Below are 23,371 nucleotides of genomic sequence, written 5' to 3'. Positions count from 1 at the left end.
TCTTATCCATCAAGACCCGTTGGAAGATTTACTCATCTCGTTGTAAGGAATCATTACCCTATTTTTGATTTAAAAGATTTTGTGTTTTTTGATATTTTTTTATCAAATTTGTATTTTCATTGCCGAAAAAATGATGATAATTTTATATTGGTAAAATTTTCACCGTATATGTTTTATATGTTATAGAGATTGAGATTATGAATGTTTTGAGTATTTATTTGATATTTTTTCACTTGGTGATTTTGAAATATAATAATTTTTATCTACTTAAAATTTTATTTTGACATCTAAAAATAGTGATTTAGTTCAACTAAAGCTTCAGAATATTATTTTATATAATATCTGATAATTTGGTTAAATTTTAAAAATGTGAATTTTTGCTCACTATGATTTTTGTTATTTACCGTTATGATATTTTGACAATTTCTAAATTAAGCTCACTTATGCTTTATTTATTACAATGCATTAAAAATGAATATAAATATATGATTGAGATTATTGTTATAGTACTCTGATAATAATATGTGTGTAAAAGACAAGTAAAGATTGATCGACCAGTTGGTCGGAGATTGATAGACCTGTATAGGATGGTGGGCTGGTGTGTTTTCATTAAATATAGTGGTTTGGTATTATCTTCTTTTGATTTATGTGATAAATTGACTGAGAGTTATAATGAGATGATTATTATGCCGATGTGAAAAGAGTGACGACTCTGTTTACTGAGCCAACGATTTACTAACACTGATTCAATATTGAAAAATATTGTGATGAGAATAATTTTTACTTGTTTAGTGTGACTACTAAAATGAATATTATTGAGGTATTATTTCTTTCATTACATATGATATACAATATATATTGAGCATGTGATTAATATGTTGATTTAATATTGGTATAGAATAATTATATTATACATATATGATTATATTGATTTGATTTCAATAGTCTTTATTGATATTTTAATTTGATGCTTTATCTAATTTCTATAATGATTTGCATTATAGATACGACGATTGCTTTGTAAATTTGACACTTATTCTAATTTACTGCTTTAGTGGCTTTTGTACCGTAGTGTTTACTGTTTATAAATTGTATTACTATTATATGTGAATTTTAATATTTTTGCACTGATTCGATAATTATATGAATGTAATTGCTATAATTTGATCTTTGACATGCATATTTCTCCTTTACCGTGCTTTGAATTTTGGTGTAGGGTTTGGTGAACTGCTGAGCTTTTTAGCTCATTATATGTGGTTAAGTATTTTTAGGTCAGGGCAGAGGATTAGAAGTGTGAGATTGACCTCAAGTTTTGTTACTTTTTATTTTAACTGTTCTTTTGTACTCTGGACAGAGTAGTTATGATATCATTATATAGATCCTGAGTAGTGTATATGATTTTGGGAATTAAATATAGATGTATATATTAATAGCTTTATTTATGCTATTATTTATATTGATAAAAAAATTAGATAGCTTTGGTTGTTTATTTAAAAAATAAAAGAAAAATTCTTTCAAATTAGATTCAACATCTTCACATGTCAAGCTAAAAAGACATAAAAAAAAAATAAAATAAATCCAATTGAATATCCACATGTCCACTTAATGTGTCGATATTTAATTCGAGTTCGGACGTAGAGCTACGTCCAGACTCCACATAGAATAATTTCTCCTATAGTTAAATATTAGAAACCTATACTAAGATTTTAAAGGAACAATATAAGTAACTTATATTAGAATGATGAACTAAATATTCATAATTAAGATTAAAAGACATTATAAAAGTAGTAAAAATAGCACAATTGATTAGTTTTAATATAACAAAAAATTTAAATGTCTTCTAATTTTAAGCATTTGTCTTAAAGAGTCTAAATATTATGTTATATCATTCTAGTCTTAAAGAGTCTAAGGCAGCAACTACTAAGGAGGGTGGTTCTTCAGGGTCTAAGCATAAACTATTTAAAGAACTACAATCCTTATGACCAGTGGAAGAACTACCTAGAAGAAAGAAGGATGATCTCAGATTGAAGAACTGTAAGAGAGGTTCTTCATACTTTACTCATTAATATGCTTGCTTGTTCTTACTCTACAATTAATAGAGTGGAAAGATACTTGATGATGGAGTTATTAATCAAAGAGTATGTCAAAATACTTGATGTGAATTACGGCTTTGAAAGTTGGAAGAGGCATCTGAAATGCCTATTGGTAGTATTATTAGGTGTTTTATGGTTGTCGGTGAATACTTATATTTTCTTTCTAGTTATCTTTTGTAGCTTCTTTTTTTTTTTCCTTTGGCTTTATATTTGTTTATTAAACTTAGTCTAATTGCTCATGGGATCAGTACTAGGTCCTATTTTTTAACCGGTTGGGAACTCTGGGATACTAATCAACCTTTCAGGTTATTTAATTTTTGGTATCCCTTGTATCTCAAGGGTTTTAAAATGGGAAACAGTGGGTCTCATTTCAATTATGATAAGTTTATTTTAACAAATATGTTTTCAATAAGGGTCCTTTTTCTTTTGGATCAAGGAACCATTAGTTTTTATTTGGTTCTAATTTGTATTAGATTATTTTTTCTTTCATTTTAATGCAATATTTGTATTTCTACAAAAAAAATGTAACAACATAATGTTCATAATTTTTTTATTCCTTTTAATGTATGAGATGAAATTGAATATAATATTTTAATAAAATAAATCATCAATAATTATCTTAGGCTTTGAAAAAAAATAGATTGACAACATAGTTTAGATACTTAACTATATATATATTTATATAAGAAAATTAATTTAATTTTGTTACTATTGATATATCATTTAAAAATTCATCTAATAAAATAAAAATTTTGATATAATTTTTCATATCTCAATGCACTTAATTATGTTTTTTTTAAATAAACTCTAATGTTATTTTATATTTTATTTTCAATAATTTATTATTTAAATGAGTGTCTAGATGATGAACCCAATAATATCAAAAACATCTTGATCAGAGACCAAGTATATCTAAATTAAAAATGGGAAATATAATTGGAAAGCGATAAGATGATCTTTAAATTGTGTATGTATAGGAAAATGAGTGTCTATATGAGATTAATCTAATGAGACCAATATTTCTAAATTATAATATCATTAAGATGCTATAATGTACAAAGAATATTAAATGATTAGGGGGATAAATTTAGACAATTTAATGGAGTGTCTTGATTTTTATTTGAAATGACCAGGAAGCTACATCTAAAAATATATAAATAAACTCTTATTCTACATACAAGAGGGATCCCTAAAGAGGGTTTTGGTGGAGAAAATTATGGAACTCAACGAATTCTAGAGCTTTAGTTATATAACCTGACACTCGTCATCAAAAAATATCAATAAACATTGTCCCAACATTAGATCATATTCATCAACCAATGTTAAGGTCCATCAATTAATTGCCATCAACGCCCATCATCACCATGATTGACTACCAATGTTGGACACTAACCTTCTAGTCATCTGATCTTCCTCTTATAAATAAGAGTAGGTTATGCCACCCATCTTTTGATATTTCTCAAAAATTATCATTTGATACGTAACCATGATTGATATTTAAAGTAGTCATCAAGATCTAATGCGTGTGTTCCTCATCATTGGTGTTTCCTCGAAGGATAGCTACGGAGCTAGTTGTTATCAGAATAATGTTCTTAGTCATTAGTCTCCACTTTTGTAAGAAGAATAATCAATTAGATAATAGATTGTCACAAATAAGGGGATGAGAGTCGTATGTTTGATGAACTCCCTATGCAATAAATAATACCTCTAATGCCCAAAGAACTACATGAAAATATATAATTTCTTATAAATGTATAGAATATCTTTATTTGTCACTATTTAATTATTCATTAAAATAGGCTACAAGATAATTTCTTAGCTCAATATGACTCTAGTGCCTGCTTTTACAACATTGTATGCAACTTCAAATGCCTTAGTGAAATCATATATATAAAAGCATAGAATATAATCATAAGGACTATATTCCATTTTACACACTATGTACAAGCATTGTCACACTATGTATAAGTTTGTACATACTGTGTACAAGCATTATACACTATATGTACAAGTTTGTAACATTATATACAAGTTTATACATAATTTATATAAGCATTGTATACATCGCGCATAAGCATTCAACATATTTTATACAAGTATTACACACACTATGTATAAGTTTGTATGCACTATGTACTAGCACTGTACATAATATGTATAAATTTGTACACATTGATTACAAGCAATATACACATTATGTACAAGCATTGTACACAATGTGTATAAGACTGTATAAACTATTTACAAATTTGTCAACTTTGTGTACAAGCAATATACATACTATGTAAAAGTTTGTATAAACTAAATAAAAGTTTATACGTATCGATTATAAGCATTATACATATTGTGTATAAGATTTGTATACACTACATAAAGATTGTACAAACTGTACTGCATAATTTTGTACACACTGTGTACAAGTATTGTATATATCATATATAAATTTATACACACTACGTAAGAGCATTATACAGACAAAGTACAAGCATTTTACACACTGTGTACAAGTTTATACATACTATGTATAGATTTATATACACCGTATATAAATTTGTATATAATATGTATAAACATTATACACATTATGTATATGTTTATAAATACTATATACAAGTTTATACACACAGTGTATAAATTTATACACATTGGATACAAGCATTGAACAGACTACATACAAGTTTATACACATTATGTATAAGTTTATACACACTATGTTCAAATATTATACACATTACGTATAAGTTTATATCTTTACTACGCACAAATTATGTATAAGTTTGTATAAGCATTATACACATTATGTGTAAGTTTGTACACACTGTGTACAAATTTTGAACACACTTATACAAGTTTATATATTATGTACAAGCAATGTGCACACTTTGTACAAGTTTTTACACATTATATACTAGCATTATATACACTATATACAAATATTGTATAAATTATGTCAAATTTTATATAAACTATGTATAAGTTTGTAAGTACTATATACAAACATTATACATATAGTGTACAAGTATTATACGCACTATGTATAAGTTTATACACTATGTGTATGTATGTATATCATATATATAAATATGTATAAGTTTGTACACATTATGTACAAATATTATAAATTCTATACATAAGCATTGTACACACTATATATAAGTTTGTACATATTGAGTACAAGCATTATACACACTGTATAAAAATTTGTACATACATTGTATAAGTTTGTAAGCAATAGACAAAAATATTATACACACTTCGTATAAGTTTATATATATTATGTATAAGTTTGCAAACATAATGCACAGATTTGTACACTCTATAAGATTGTACATTCTGTGTATAAATTTGTATATATTATATACAAATATTATACATAATGTGTACAAGTTTATATATATATGTTCAGACATTATATACATTATATAAAAGAATTATATGCATAGTGTATTTTTATTATACATATTATTTAAAAGTTTGTACATATTTTATATAAATTTGTACACACTGTGAACAAGTATTATACAAATTATGTATAAATTTGTACACATTATGTATAAGTTTGTACACACTGTGTACAAGCACTGTACACACAGAGTACATGTATTATATACAATATGTATAAGTTTGTACATACTATGTACATGTTTATACACACTATGTATAAATTTGTACACACTATATGCAAATATTATATAAACTGTGTATAAATATTATGCACATTATGTATAAATTTTTATATGCTTTGTACAATTATGTAGAAGTTTATACACACTGTGTACAAGCACTGTACACACAGAGTACATGTATTATATACAATATGTATAAGTTTGTACATATTATGTACATGTTTATACACATTATGTATAAATTTTTACACACTATATACAAATATTATATAAACTGTGTATAAATATTATGCACATTATGTATAAATTTTTACACACCGTCTACAAGTATTATATACACTATATTATATTGTGTGTAAGTATTATACACATTATATATAAGTTTGTACTTACCATACATAATACATAGTGTATAAGCATTATACACACTTTATATAAGTTTTTATTTATTGTACAAGTTTGTACACATTGTGTACAAATTTATACACCTTGTTTATAAGTATTGTATCATCTATGTATAAGTTTGTACACATTATGTATAAATTTATACACATTATAAATAAATTTATAAATAATTTATACAAGCATTATACATACTATGTATAATCATTATATACACTATGTACAAGCATTGTACATAGTGTGTACAAGTTTATACACATTGTGTATAAATTTGTACATATTATATATAAGTATTATACACATCATGTATAAGTTTATAAACACTATATTCAACTTTGTACACGTTGTGTATCAGTATTTTATACACTGTGTAATCACATTGTACACACTATGTACAAGTATTATACACATAATATATAAGTTTATGCACACTGTGTATAAGTTTGTACACATTGTGTATAAGTTTATACGTATTATGTACAAGTATTATGCATATTGTGTACAAATTTGTACATATTATGTACAAATATTATACACACTATACACAAATTTGTATACACTTTGTATAAATTTGTACATATTATGTATAAGTTTGTATATATTATATACAAATATGTACAAGTTTGAACATACTGTAAAAAAATATTGTACACAATATATTTAAGTTTATACATACTGAGTACAAGTATTATACATACTATATATAAATTTGTATATATTATGTATAAGTTTATACACATTATATATAAATTAATATATACTGTGTATAAATTTATACACATTGTATATAGCGTTATACACACTGTGTTCAAATTTGTACATACTATATATAAGTATTATACACACCGTGTACAAGATCGTTTACACTGTAAAAGTTTGTACTCACTATGTACAAGAATTTTACACACTGTGTATAAGTTATTGCACACTGTCTACAAGTTTGAACATATTATGTATATATTTGTACACTATGTGTATATGCATTATACGCATTGTGTATAAATTTGTACATAATATATATAAGCATTGTATATACTATGAACAAGTATTATACACACCGTGTACAAATTTGTACACAATGTGTATAAGTTTGTATACAATATACGAGTTTATACATATAGGGTACAAATATTATACACACTACGTATAAATTTGCACACATTTTATATAAGTTTTTATACATTGTGTATAAGTTTGTGCACACTCTGTATAAGTATTATACATATTGTGTACAAATTTATGTAAACTATATACAAATTTGAACATACTATATGTCAGTATTATACACACTGTGTGATAACATTGTACACATTATGTACAAGCATTATATACATTATGTATAAGTATTATACACAATGTGTATAAATTTATATAAATTATGTATAAATTTTTAAACACTATAAATAAGTATGATATACACTAAGTATAAATTTGTATATATTGCATATAACTATTATATAAACTTTGTACAAGTATTGAACATACTTTATACAAGTTTGCACACACTATGTACAAGTAATATATACATTACGTACAAGTTTGTATAAACTATTTATAAGCATTATACATTCAGTGTACAAATTTGTACAAACTTTATATAAGCTTATACACCTTATGTATCAGTATTATACACATTTTGTACAAGCATTATACACACTGTGTATAAATTTGTATATAATGTGTATAAATTTGTACATAATGTATAAAAATATTATATGCACTGTGTACAAGTTTATATGCAATGTGTACAAGCATTATACATACTGTGTATAAATTTGTAAACATTATGTATATGTTTATATACATTATGTACAAGCATCGTACATATTATGTATAAGTATTATACACACTTTATATAAGTTTGTATATACTGTATACAAGCATTGTACACACTATATATAAGTTCAATTACACTGTGTACAAATATATATATACTATGTATAAGATATATTATGTACAAGTATATATAAATTTATACACTCTGTAAAAAATTGTATATATTATGTATTATATCCTAAAGCATTATACACATAATGTACAAGTTTGTACACACTAAGTATAAGTATTATACATATTGTGTATAAATTTATACATACTATGTATAAGTTTGTATGTACAAGTTATACATAGTATGTAGAAGTTTGTACATACTGTGTATAAGTTTGTACACAATATGTTCAAGCATTATACTAACTGTGTATAAGTTTGTTTATATTGTTCAAACTTGTACACAATTTACAAACTTATATATAATATGTAAAATTATTATACACTATTTATATAATATTCTTACACAGTGTGTATAATACTTGTATATAGTGTGTACAATGCTTGTACACATTGTGTACAAACTTGTATACAATTTATACAATCTTATATGTAATGTGTATAATGCATGTACACAATGTGTACATACTTATACACAAGGGGTACAAACTTATACACAATGTGTACAATGCTTAGTATATAATGTGTAAAAGCATTGTAAACATTGTATACAAACATTATACATATTGTGAACAAGCATTATACACATTATATATAAGATTATACACACTATGTACAAGTTTGTACGGCACAATGCCTAAACCCTAAATTTTCAAAACTTTGGGGATTCACTTTCCAAACCCAAACCATGGTTTATTCATGCCCAAAACACATCATAAAACTTCTAATTACACATTAAATCAACTTCAGGTTGACACTTAACTTAATTAATCTTAATTACCTGAATTTCCAATTGATGGGTATTATAGGTATTCACCTTCCTTTTCTCCTAAAGGTTGTTGATATCTGAACTTTTTTAGTCTTGATTTATGAACTAGTATTTTGTTAAATAACCTTGCTTCTTTAAGATCAGCTTTAGCTTGATATTCACCTTCCTCTCCTTTTGAAGGTTATTGACATCTTAACTTTTTAAGGCTTGATTTAGACTTCGTTTGGAACGACTTTTTTTATTGCTTTTAAAAAAATACTTTTTAGTATAAAAATCTATTAAAAGTAAGAGAAAAAATGGTCTAAAATTATATCAAATGAAGCCTTAGTATTAATGGATGTAAAATTCAATGGTGAACATCATCTCATTTATCATAATGTTGAGCAGGGGATTAAGTATAACTTGAACATGTTTTAGGATGTTTTTGTTATCAAAGAGCATAAGGACAAGACAATCTTATTTATTCCAAAATCATTGAATATGAAGGGTTCATAAAATATGGTGAAAGTTTCGAAAGAGTACTGCTTAAATTTTTGGAGTAGCCAAACTTTCTAGAGCCTTAATTAATATGCCAACATAAGACAAATTCACCATAATTTTCATCTGACAAGATAGCACAATTTCAGAGAACTAAGTTGTTCACGAAAGACATAAGGGCTATTTATGCCAAAGATCTCCAAAGGAGAGGGAGAGAGAGAAATAAGAGCATCTACAAAATGAAACAATTTATTATTCCAGTTTGGCTTTTTATGGATTGAAAAAAAATAAGACTTTGTTTGATACACCTTTCTTATTATTTTATTTTTCAAATTATAATAATAAATTTTATTTAACCTCTACTTTTTCATTACTTTAAAAAAAATTTATATTAAAAAATAATTAAAAAATATCGCAAATGAAATCTAAAACCCTTCCGTATTACCTTTACAATTTTTTTTATTCCCTTCCACAAATTCATACAAAAGGCGAAGTGAATTTTACAATCGTGAAATTGGATCATTAGCTTATCAGTACAGTTGACCAACCAATAATATTTTCCAAGAATAAAAGGCAAAGAATGGGAGAAAATATATGCATCAACATCTTATAAAGGAGCTAAAGCCTAATTTAATTCAAAAGCACTCATTTTGTTAAAATGCTTCCCTAAATATTGAGACAAACACCATTAAGCGACCTTCAGAGTTCTAGTTAGTTCGGTTAGTAATGTGATCTAATTAGTTAGAAGTATAGAGAACGAACTATATATTAGCCACTTGGTGTTATATTACAAGGCTTTATATTACAGAATGTTAGTAATGAAAAGAGAGACATAAAATATTAAGTATTGCAGAAATGAAAATGCTCAAATGGATGAAAAACTCTACTCTTACAAACATAATGCAAAACAAAACAAACAGATACGAGAAAAAGGTTGGAGTAGTTCCAATCCGCACTAACATATAAGATTAGTCACTTTAGATGGTTTGGTCACATCAAATGTCGGCTTTCCAATGGCCTGGTTAAGAGAATAATGACCCAGTTATGAGAATGAATGTATTGAATTTGACATATTTTAAGAAAGATACAGAAATATCTAAAAAAACTTCATAAAAAATATTTAAAATTACATATTTTTTATTAGATTTAAATGAGAATTTAACTCTTAAAAAGACAAAAAAAAAAAAAAAAAAACCAACTCCAAAGTGGGATAAAAACTAGATGTTGTTATTTGTTGTTGGTGGTGTTATATTATAAGGAACAACAACAAATTGACGGGAAAAAGTCAGTAAGTAACCCAATGGCTGTAGTTGCAATGTATGATTGGGAAGAAAAAGGAAGCCATGCATTTTAATTGCATATTTGATTCAGCTACTCAATGCAGAAGTACCCAGTGATGACTTATCCAAAATTAAAACGAAAATTAATCAACAATCTATTATATAATTATGCAATTCAAATAGGCAACTTAGTGCTGGAATATAAAAACAGCATGCGATGGAAAATATCAGACAAAAAAAATCACAAAATTAAGTGAAAAAATAAAACTTGTGAAACTTTCCAGCGGCAATTACTTATCTTGAAACAATTAGATCTTTAATTAAGGGATTAAAAAAACATAGGAATAATAGGTTATAACATGAATTTATATGAAGCTGGATAATCAGTTCCCCAAAGCTTAAGAAAAGGGTATCTTTCTTCACAAGAGAAACATACAAGTTTGTACAAGAAGCTCTGCTGCTCAAGATAAACCTCATACGAGAGGAAATGAGATTTCCAAAATATCCTTTTTCGATTAACAGCTATTAATACATGTTGTAAGTTTTTATTCGAGAAAAATAACATCATCATACTTTTACTTGAAACTCAAAGAATTAGAATCAAATCGCTATCATGCAAAAGTTAGTATTGAATGACACCGGAAACACAATAACATAGTTACTTAGCCACCGCTTATCGGTGGAATGATTGCTAACTCATCTCCATTCTTCAAAATAATAGAGTCTGGAGCATATTCTTCATTAAGTGCAAAAACGATGGAGTTGCAGATTTCCTCTAGCCTAGGAAACTTGGTTAAGAGAATTTTTAAACAATCTCCAGCCGAACTACTAGGAGGCACTTGCAGAGATATATCAGGTAACCCAGTAATCTCCCGAGCTTTGGCAAAGAACAAAACCTCAATCTTGACTGAAGGTTCAGAATTCATCCCTGCAACGCCAACCAGATTATGTTCCCCAAAAAATTCACCAGGGCAATTCTCAGCAGAAAAATCTGGAACCAGACATTTTATGATGAAAATAAAAATAACTGCATCTCTGAATTCAAAATGATAAACTCTAATAAAGTGTGCTAGTCACAAAGCTGGAGGCAACAACTTTCTATAGAAAATCTCTAGGGAAAATAAAGGATGACGAGGTAAGAGAAATATAGCACAAAAGAAACAAATTTATACCTTGCGTTTCTTTCTCCATAAACACTGACCCAATCCTCGCAGCTTTTGTTGAAAAGGAAAGCCAATGAGTAGGATCAGAAGGCGGATGGCGCTTTGTTCTATCCTTTTATAAACTATAAATCATATAAATAAGAAATCTACAGTAAGGAAGAATACCTCCAAAACTTATACATGCATGATTAAAAAATGAAATAGACCTACAATTCAAAAAGCAAAAAGAAGCAATAAAAAATAGAATGTCATAAAGAAGTATATAATGAACCATTGTATAGAAATAGGAATAATTAATATAACTTAATTCATTGTAAAATATTCAAGAAGAAACAAAAGAAACATTAAAATTATGATGACTTGTATTTTTCTACTTTATCTCACATCTGGAAGTCATGGCCTTAAGTTGTCTCAACTATAAGTTAAAATATAAAAGGCAAAACATTGGTTTCATTCCCTTTCTCTTCACCCATCCATATGTGCCATCACATCCTTCAAATCGCTGACAGAATATTCACACTATTTACGCATCAAATATATATTTTTCCATGTTAAGTCACAGCACACCACATATCAAACCCTACATATAAAAAAGTTAATTGTAAAAATATGATTTTTTTTTTAGATTCTTCTTCATCAATATTATAAAGAAATGCCAAATTTCATTATTGAACTTTGTAAACCAAACGAAACTACAGTTTTCACATATTTTATTTCTTGTTTCTTTTTGTTCATTACTGATAGGAGGTAACTTTGCCTAACCATCCAGAAATACAATATAGTACACTAAAAATAAAAGGGATCATTTTGCTTATTCCTTCAAATAACAATAAAAATGCTACTTACATTAAATAAATGTTCCTTCATGCACTATATAGATGGCGATCCTGAAGCATGTCATAGCAAACCTTAGTTAATTTTCTCTCATATAACTGTTAATTTACAACAGGCTAGACATGATCATGGTGCGATGAGGCAGGTCATTATTCTTCACAGTTTCTGAAGAAGCCTATATTCAAATTCAAGATACACACATGGTGCGATGAGGCAGGTCATTCTTCACAGTTTCTGAAGAAGCCTATATTCAAATTCAAGATATACATGCATATCAGATTTCAATAATTTCAATGATCATTTGGTATGTGAAAAAATACAAAGTTGATCAAACAAAATACACAAGTCATTTTAAAGTTTAATTTCAACTATATATTTCAACAATCAAAATTATCTAATACATGTAATATATTACCAACAATCATATATTTTATCCCAAGTCATTTAGCAATCTCTAAACTTCCAATGCAATTGAAAACATTTTGTTACAAAATTTTTACTGCATTTCTTTGACGATCAAGTGATCATAAAATTATTGATGACACTTGTTTTGAATATGTCAAACCGAATGGATGGTTTTGATCTTGCATTTAACAGTCATAGATATCTAAATCTAATTACAAGACTAGAAGTGGGAAGAGAACAATGCAAAAGTGTAGAGAAGCAAACAGAGAGAGAGAGTGAGAGAGAAAAGAGATTAGTACTTATTTCTCCCAATTTTCTCCCAATTTTCTTAGTGGATTTTTTGGTGTGATGTGGCTCCATGATTTTTTCACTATTTTGAGTTTTTCCACGGTAAATCCTTGTGTCTTATACTTTCCATTGCTTTTCTATTTTTTCATGTTTGTTTCACTACAGTGTTTTACTTCCATCCCTAACAACTGGTACAAGAGCAAGGTTGTTCAGTTTGAGTGGAAGCAATGGCAGACAAAGCAATGTATAAGATTGAGAAGTTCAATGGCTAAAACTTCGCATTCTGGAGGATGCAAATTGAAGATTTGTTGTACCAAAATAATTTATATTTACCGTTGGAAGGAATCATCAAGAATCCATATACTATGACTATGGAGGAGTGGGAGGTTCTTGACGTCAGACTGAACCAAGTTTGATACGACTTTCACTTTCCTTATATGTTGCATTCAACATTGTAAATGGGAAGGCTACAATCGTTCTCATGGCCGCACTGACAAAGATATATGAGAAGTCATCGGCTTCAAACAAAGTGTTCTTGATGAAGAAGTTATTCAGCATGACGATGTTGGAAAGTACTCTAATGGCAGAGCACCTAAATAATTTGAACATTGTGATGAGTTCATCCGCAAACATAGATATACCCACAATAGGTTATCTACGAATAGATGCATAAGTTCCCACAAGCAAAGGAGAACGACATGTGACAAATGCGAATGTCTACAAACTATGGCAATTGATGTGGTTTGTCTGAGAATAACAACAACTAAAGTGTTGTGAGTACAGAAGATCACAGGAGGATACAAATGCATATAGTATCTACAAACAAGAACCAAAGGCCCGTAGAGAATATAAATACCTACAGGCAAATGTAGGAGCTCATCATGCATATAATAGCTAACCTACAAGTTAAAGAGAGGGTGGCAGAAGTCTTGTGATACATGCGGAGTTCCCATCTACCAACAATTGGGGTGAATACATCACAAATGTGATGAGTCCTTTATGAATGCATGTACATACATGTGACATATCATCCATGGATAGAGACAACATATCTTCATTATGTAAAAGTACCTACGAGCTATGGTAGCCCAAGGACAATATACCAACAACATGCATATACCAGGTACATATGAGCCATTACGGCATCCTCACATGTGACATGCATATGATAACAGTTAAATACACCAACCTTTATACAAATAAAGGGGACATATCTATGGCAAATACAAGCTCCTACAAGTTGTGGTAGGAGGCTCGTCATATACATTAGATGTCATATACGAGCAAAATTCAAAAGGATTATAGCAAATACACATTCCTATGACTCAATGTAGGAAACTCGCCGTACACATAACACATTATCTACAGGCAAAGGTTAAGAGACTGACAAATTCAAGTTTCCACAGGCTGTCGTAGTACATTCTCCAGATTTCCAAAATGCTCCCGCACATGCACCATAGTTTGTATACACATAGGTACACAAAAGGGATAAGTGCAATCATAAAACCTGCATGGGCCCCGACAAGCGTGCTATGGGAACACATAAGACGTCTGGGGATGCTGCGCGGGTCAATAAATCTGAACCCAATCCTCCTAAGATGCTAAATAGGACTCGACAAGGTTCAAAAAATAATTATAAAATGCACCAAAACAACCGCATGGGTCAAGACAAGCGTGTTATGGGTACACACATGACATCTGGGGATGCTGTGCGAGTCAATAAATTTGAATCTGATCATTCTAAGTAGGTAGGTAGGAGTCGACAATGTTCAGTAAATAATTATAAAATGATCCCAAATACCCGCATGGGCCTCGACGAACGTGTCTTGGATACACATGTGACGTCTAAAAATGCTGCGTGGGTCAATAAATGAACGCAGTTCGAGACCGATCCTTCTATATGAATAGATATGAGTCGACACGGCTCGAATTATCAAACAAATATACGGTCAGGATGTTGACCGGAATATCTATTTTATACGTTCATATAAGGCCTTCAAGGCCCATGAAAAAAGAAATTTTATACGTTCAAGGTTCAAAGCCTAGATGATACGATCCTCTGTCGACCGCTAGAAAAATTCTAGGGGTGTCAATATTTGACACGACACGAAAACCCGACCCGGAGTTTGACCCGTTTGAACCCGGGTCAGTTCCGGGTTCCACCCGAACCCGACCCGTGACCCGAAATTGACACCCCTAACAAATTCGACAGGGTTCAATCAACAAATGGAAATGACCCCTAGTCACCCCGATAAGAGTCGTGTTGAACGTATATCTCAATTCTAAAACTTCAAATGCCTCCCAAAACCCGAAAATCTAAAAATCCAGAAAATCTAAAAAAATTCAAATATTTAAAATTGAAATAATCCATTATAACTTAAAATAAATTCCATCAACCATTCACAACAGTTTGCCGAGGTGGATATTAAAATTTACTTCAGCTTACATAGAACTAATGCACAGTCAAAAATATCACTAGGAATAGACATGTCAACATTGGACCCGACCCGAAAATTTCGATTTTGGGTTGACCCGAACCCGAAGCGGGTCAGGTTCGGGTCCTGAACCCGTTTGCAAAACCGGGTCGGGTTCGGGTTGACCCGGGAACCTGGGAATGGCCCGAACTGACCCGGAAACCCAGCTGCCCCACTCCAGCTACCCCGCTGCCCTACTGCACCGCCCTGCCCTCGCGTCGCGTCACCGTTGCTCGTCCTCACGTGCCACGTTCTAACTTGAGTCACGTCGCTGCCTCGCCGGCACCACCACTGCTGTACCCTACCAGCCTGCCGCTGCTGCACCCTTCCGCCACTCCAACCTTTCGAAACTCAAAAAAATCAACCCGAAGCGGGTCGGGTTGAGTTTACCCGAACCCGAAGCGGGTCGGGTCCAAAAAATTGACCCGTTCGTTTTCGTGTTGACCCAAACCCGAATAGTGCCAAGTCAGTTCCGGGTTCGACCCGAACCCGACCTATGACCCGAAATTGACAGGTCTAACTAGGATTCATTCTCAAACAATCTCCTACTAATAAGGATGTGATACATGTCCTCTGAATGACAGTTTTGTCGCCAAATAGCACCGCAGGATAAACATATATGACACGGGGACCTCTAAACCGAGTGGTTTTGCCGCCAAATGGCACCACGGGACATTGATTATGACCAGAGCCAATACGCTCCTTAGTGACATTAAATCCTTGTGATATTAATTAATATGATATGATTGATAAGGCACAAAGCCATATGTTAGCTAAGATAGATTCAAATTTGTCCCCTTAGACAAACATTCAACCCAAGTCTACAAGGTACCCTTGGACGAAGCAACCCATAGTTGCCGACAAGAATACTTCTGTCAGGTTGGGTCGACTACCTCCTCTGACTAAGTAGATCAGGGACCACGATGGCCCCGGAATCCAGGATGACGGAACCATGGGATCTTGATCGGGTTCATCATCCATTTACTCATCATCCGTTTTAAGCGTAAGATGGTGAAATTCCCAATTTTAAATATCAAACATTTCCAAATACCCAAGGCCCATGCTACTATTATATGCTAGATACTATGTATCCGATTGATGACTAGCTTTAATCGAAAGTTCTCTCTCGTTATCTGGAGGGGTAATTAACTATAGGGGCTTGCGCCTATAGGCAACCATAACTCAGATTATAAAGTCCTCGCGAAATAAGGGCAAAATCTCTAAGTAGTGTCTTATCTACAAACTCATTTGTCTTCCCAAAATTTATCCCGGAACTTAAATCCGTTAAAACTCTCTCAAAGAAAAAGCACAACGAATGGAGGCCAGTTTTTCAAACATGTAAGATAAAATCTCACATATTATTTTCAATAAAGATGCCTTCAATAAGGCATTTCAAGCATATCAATTTAAATACCCTTCTATTTCATCATAGAATGCCCTAGGTGACAATTATGAGATTCTGTAGCCCTTACTATTTATACTTTTTTTTAAAGGTAGAAATGGGCAAGATTCAACCTTCAAAGACAATCCATCAAAGAAATCAGGTATGGAGGGTTTTCTATTGCTTCAATCCTCCAAAAAGAATCCCAAAGGTCCACATATTATGGAGAAAAAGGAAAAAATCTTTCATGGACATTTATAAGCGGCCATTTTAATCCCAGACTATTTTAAGTGCCAAATTTAGTTCATTAGTTCCTCAAATAAGATCCAAATTAACCTCAAAGTTACAATCATAATTTAATTTGACAAAAATTTCATACAAAGTTCACAAAAAAGACATAAAATGTGACTTTGCATGAAATTTACATCAAACTACACAATAATTCTAACTTTTAAACTATTTTAGATCATCTTTGAGGATTCAATGGACTAAATTGAACATTTTAAATAGTTTAAGACTAAAAGGACCCCCCAAAAATTATTTTTACCACTTTCTCATAGGTCACATAACAAATTACTCCAGTACGAGGAGAATGGTGGTAATGCTTTCTTGCAAATCTGGAAAGCAATGATAAGATATTCGCAATAAAAAATACTGCAATAATGAGCACATTAAGCTAGATCATATAATATTCACAAGCAATAAACTTTTTTTTTTTTGCAGTGATTTAAAAAGACTATTGAACACAGATGAATATTCTACAGTTCAAGAGAGATTCCTGTAAAAAGGCCAAGATTTAACAAGCTAAGATTATACACAATTAGAAAAACATAAAAGATTAAGAGCTTTCTTTTTTAAATGGCTCACAAAGTGGAAAAATGCATTTGCATATAATAAGTATTCTAAAAAAAAATGTTCATAAATTCAAACTAAAATCACTAATACAATCGAAAACAGCGAAACCATTAATAATATAAGATCTTAGGTACACTTGTATAGAAGTACACGATATGCTTGTAAATCCAAATAAGCTTATTTAAAAGAATAGAATAATAAACTTAGTGATTTCAAGCACGAGTGCTTCCTAGAAAGATAAAGAGCTGTCATTAATTGCTGCAAGGGTAATGTTAAAGATGAGTGCTTGAATTTACTCATAAATGAAAGCATCTTGCAAAAAAAAGCTATATAATCAAATAGTAGAGTAAGCAATAGCCAAGAGAAGCAACATGCAACAACAAAAAAGAAATATATACAATTATTGTGTATTACTTCTATGCTAATTTCCAAGCTTTTTCATGTCCAAAAGAGTTGAATAAAAGCATTTTTTTACATCAATCTCTTCACCTACCAAAAAATAGATTACTTTAGAGTGTTTGAGTTCATTTGTATTGAGAAACAATTTGGGAGTGGGTTAATTTGAGGTTGTTTGGACAGCTTTAGTGGGAGGATTAGAAATATTCTTTTGGGGATAAACTCTTTGTTGTCTTGGGTTAGGTTGTAAGCATTTTTCTCACCATTGTGAATAATCTTATGATCATATTGCCAAAGTTGACCTAATAAAATATGACATACTTCGAGTGGCATGATGTCACATAATACTTGGCCTTTATAAAATTTTCTGATTGTGAGGTTGACAAGGCATTTGTTGGGTGATTGGTATCTCTCCTTCCTTAAACCATGATATCTTGTAAGTCTTGGCAAGGGGTTTTAATTTTAATTTAAGTTTATCCACCATGAGTTGCGACACAAAATTTCCTGAGCTACCACTATCAATCATGAGGGTATATAATTTTCCTCCTACAGTACAAGTGGTTTGAAAGATGTTTCATCAAAGCAATTTATCTCCGGCATCAGTTTGGAATTCAAGACTCAATGAATAACTAAGTAATGATCCCCTTGCTCACCTTTAACATTAATTGGTTCCGACTCTTCCGCATTTTCTTGTTCAGACTCATCATCTTCTGAATTTTCAAGGTTATGCTCTTGTTCAATGTAATTGATTTTAGGGGGGTTATTTTTTCTGCAGGCTGCTGATAGGTGACCATACAAGCCACACTTATAGCAGGGTCCAATTGAATTTGCTCACATTAACTATTTTCCCTATTCATTTTGTTTGTGGATTTGGATTTGATGAGATTGACCCAATGACTCATTGTGAATTTTGAGCTTTACTTCCTAGAGATTGCTTAGGTTTGGTTGAATAAAAAATTTTACTGTTGTTTCGTTGTTGTTGTTTTTCAATTTTCAAAGCATGCGATAGGCCTCATCGAGTTTGATTACATGATGAAGGTTTAGTTGATCTTTGATTGACCACTTTAGTCAATTAATGTAATGAGTTATCATTCGTTCTTTAGTTTCATTTAAATCATTTCTGGATTGTTGTTTAGAAAATTCTTCAATGCACTCTTCTATGAGTCGGGTTCCTTGGTGAAGATTATTGTATTCTTGGAATAAGGTTGGAGCATGGTCAGAAGGTGAAAATTTTTCCCACATTTTTTTCTTTCATTCTATCTCAGTTTTGAATTTTTTTACCTCTCCTTACTCTATTATTTTGAAGATTTTTCCACCAAGTTAACGCATGATCAATAAGTTTTAAAGTAACAAACCTAACTTTTTTATTTTCGGAGATTTCTTTTCATTGAAAAAAAAGATCCACTTTCTCTATGTATTCAAGAAACTGTTCAGACTATAATTTACCTTCAAATTCATTGACGTTGATTTTAATCTCGTGATCCCACTCTATTATTTCTATTTTCATTTTGTGATGCTTCATCTTCATTTTCATTGTTTTGGGTATTAGCATTGTTTAGATTTAGTGTAGCCAAAGTATTAGATATTACTTCCATCTGTTGTTGTAAGTTAGCCATCTATTGAATTATCATATGTTGTTAATAAGCTTGTTGATAATTTTATTTATCCATTTTTTTTTAAAAAGAAAGGAATACTTGCCTTACAACCTAAGCTAGTATAAAGATCTTATAGAGCCTATATAAAAAATAACTAGTATAAAATTCATGTTGGTTCATAAACTTGCTTACATCCCTATCATTCAAATTTTAAACAAAAAATAAAATGAAAATGTTGATAAAACTAATAAGAAAAATAACCAATCCAATAACATATATACAAGGTACAATAACATTATAAAGTAAGCTAATATGGTTTTGAAATTTTTCCTTAATCCCTAATAAGATTTTATGTGAATAACAATTTTCGAAGTTCAAATAAGAAAAGTTCAAAAATTTTAAAATTAATTTTAGGAATAAAAGGTCTCCTATACAATGGTTGATTGCTCCTATACGATTCTAATAACACCAAAACTCTTTGATCCTAATTTGAAGGCACTTTGATAACATAAACTCAACCTTTTCATTTAGATACTCAAACAACTAATCGTATATGTTTGCATTTTTCTTTCTATGATATTTGTTAAAGCACTTATCAATATATGATAGAGAATATTGATAGAAAGGGTTTAACACGTCCATCTACATAAATGAAGGTACTATCACCAATCCCACCTTCCCTTTCATCATGTGGGTGTCTAACTTATATGATAAAATTTTTGATAGTTATTACTGATGTTCTGAACTAAAATCCTAACACTCAAATTTTCTCAAAAAGAAAAAACTTACACCTTATCAAAATAAATCAACAATACCTGAAAGTTCTTAGCCTTTATATCCATTTAGCCATGAAATTGCTTCATTGTAGGGTATCACTTTGCTGCAATGCAAATGAGAACTCTCGAATTGCACTAACATTTGATGACCTATAATTATAACAAGCCATCAAAGCAAATACAACATGTTGTTTGGTATCGTATCTTAGGTAGGATTTAAGCTGAATATAGCTTATATCCTATAATATAGAATTTTGGAGACTGTAAATCATATTGTTTAAATAAATCTTATTTTAGCCCTATTATTGATTAAATCCAGGTTTTCTTAGATGCCAACATTTAAAGGATTTAACCAATCATGTATCTTGAATATTGAAACAAATAACCAAATAGTAAATAAGGCCATGGCAAAATTTAACAGTTGTGATGCAAAAAGATTTTAAAACTTTCATGCTTTACTAATTCTGGATTTACTTAATGACATCAAAACGAACAAGGAAAATAATAGCAGTAATAAAAATGGAAGTTCGAAAGAACAACAGCAAACTAACAATCGTGTTACAACAGTAACTAGCAAACTAATTTTGTCTAAAGGAGAAGCAACACTCGGTGGTTGTTTGTCTGCAAGTAGGATTTAGTAAATCCGGATTTCTTAAATCCTGACAGAGATTATATCCAGTTAAATTATGATCAACTGTATAACTGTTTATTTCAGTATTTAAATATCTCGGCTCACATAAGTCTTTAATAATAATTATTGATGACGAAATTAAAATATGTCCCACAACTGCAACGAGATTAATTAAATCATACTTGATCCCGATGATTTAAGGCTGTTTGGCGGCAGGTTTTGAGCAGATCTTAAGCAAAATGTAACTCAAATATTGCCGAAAAGTATTAAAAAAAAGAAGAAGAAGAGGAACTCAAATCCTTTAAGAAAATCTAATCCCGTTTCTCACCCGCTTTACCTTTAATCCCAAGTTTACTAAATCCGGGCATTCGCCAGTTTTAGCCACAATCCACAGCGACTCGCAAACTCCTATCCTCCTTCACACGCCTCCAGCCCTTTCGATGGCTTCTCCAGCCAACTCCCGTCGCTACTCCATCGCTTCTTTGCCGTCGAGGGTTACTGGTGTTGGATTACGGGCGAAGAGAAAGGCGAGGGTTTAGGTTGTTGGCGTCTAGCAGTAATTATATTATTCTTTAATTTGCAATTTAATTTTTTTAATAAAAATTTTGATGCATTTTTTATTAATTAATAATGATGTCAATTAAACAGGACATGTTAATTAAATTAGTTAAGATAATTTAATATTAGTCAATATTTATTTAAATTAAATTAAATTATTTTATTTAATTAATTTTAAAATTTATTAATTATAATTTGAGATGTATATTATGCTTGTATTTTTTTTTTGAACAGCGAGAATGTTAATTTAAATTTTAAATTTGGCTAAATAATTATATTAAGTTATTATAAAGTTAGTAACGTAAACAAATTAATATTATTTTTAATTTAGTTTGACTGAATGAAAATTATTATATACAATTAGCTAATTAGCCTAATAAATTACTAATTAATTATTAACTGAAATAATATCTAGAACTAATTATATTTAATTATTCTAATTTGAAATTATATAGACCAAATAAATATAACAAAATCTCAAATTCATAATAATCATTAAATACAGAAACCCTAAACTAAATAAAATTTAATATCTATCATGTTTAAAATTTTCAAAATATAACCCTCACAAAATTTATTAAATCTAAATTCACAAGGTTTACTGAATACTCTAACGAAAAAATGATGCAAGGGAAATTCCACATGGATGAATTATCAGCTCATCAGTTCTTGAATAAGAAAATAACCAAAAAATTTAGATCATTCACATTTGCTTTAAAAACAGACTTTCTCGGAGAATAATTTTACAGATAAAGCCAATCCAAATGAATCTTTAGGATTTGTTTGGGACGGCTTTGTTGTTGCTCTTTAAGGAAATTTTTTAATATAAAAATATTAAAAAATTATCTTAAAAAATAATAAGAAAATCATCACAAACGAGATCATAGTTAACATAGGCATCAGATCTCAAAACAAGCACAATCAGCAACTTTACTGTGAATAAAAGAAAAGCAAATACTAAAGTATCAATATTGTTAATTTTAAAGGATAAATTAAAAAGAAATATATCTGAAAAGCAGACCGTAGCAAACAAATATTTACAAGGACATAACATTAGTTAGAAAAGCACAAACTAAAGAAAGACTTCTAAATTGTGCAATAAGAGGCGCGCCTCAAGGCGCACCTCTGCGCAATTTGACCCAAAACCGTCTCAAGGCTTACGCAATTCCTCTCCTGGCAGAGGCGTACGTCTCACTTAGACTGAGGCGCACCTCAGAGGCGCAATTGCGCAATTCTGGCAGAGGCGTACGCCTCAAATATATGCTCAATACCGCTCAATACATGCTCGTTACCGCTCAGTATATGCTCGATACTATTAGGTACATACATACTCAATACCGCTTAGTATATGCTCGGTACAGCTAGGTATTTGCTCGGTACTGCTTTCCGTTTCTTAACCGACCTGAACACAATAATCCTAA

General features: G+C 30.2%; 1 protein-coding gene across 12 annotated transcripts; it reads right to left on the bottom strand.

The window, feature by feature from the left end:
* Window positions 1-10,939: 10,939 nt before the first annotated feature.
* On the bottom strand, window positions 10,940-21,932 carry LOC110092218 (molybdopterin synthase sulfur carrier subunit). 12 transcript variants are annotated; one of them, XM_028699437.1, is made up of 5 exons: window positions 21,721-21,932; window positions 20,801-20,911; window positions 12,604-12,835; window positions 11,767-11,879; window positions 10,940-11,585 (listed from the first exon to the last, which is right to left on the bottom strand). In XM_028699437.1, exons 4-5 carry the CDS (start codon window positions 11,783-11,785, stop codon window positions 11,257-11,259), a joined length of 348 nt encoding a protein of 115 aa, XP_028555270.1. In that variant the 5' UTR covers window positions 11,786-11,879; window positions 12,604-12,835; window positions 20,801-20,911; window positions 21,721-21,932; the 3' UTR covers window positions 10,940-11,256. The 12 variants fall into 12 exon arrangements, with proteins under 12 accessions (XP_028555270.1, XP_020672329.1, XP_020672331.1 ...); XM_020816670.2 differs by having other exon boundaries at window positions 21,730-21,932; XM_028699440.1 differs by having other exon boundaries at window positions 10,993-11,522; window positions 21,730-21,932.
* Between the last annotated feature and the right edge of the window lie 1,439 nt (window positions 21,933-23,371).

Source organism: Dendrobium catenatum, unplaced genomic scaffold (assembly GCF_001605985.2).
Source record: "Dendrobium catenatum unplaced genomic scaffold, ASM160598v2 fragScaff_scaffold_1288, whole genome shotgun sequence".
Lineage (NCBI taxonomy): Eukaryota > Viridiplantae > Streptophyta > Magnoliopsida > Asparagales > Orchidaceae > Dendrobium > Dendrobium catenatum.
The sequence above is the reverse complement of the archived record's forward strand: the minus strand, read 5'-3'. Positions and strand labels throughout refer to the sequence as shown.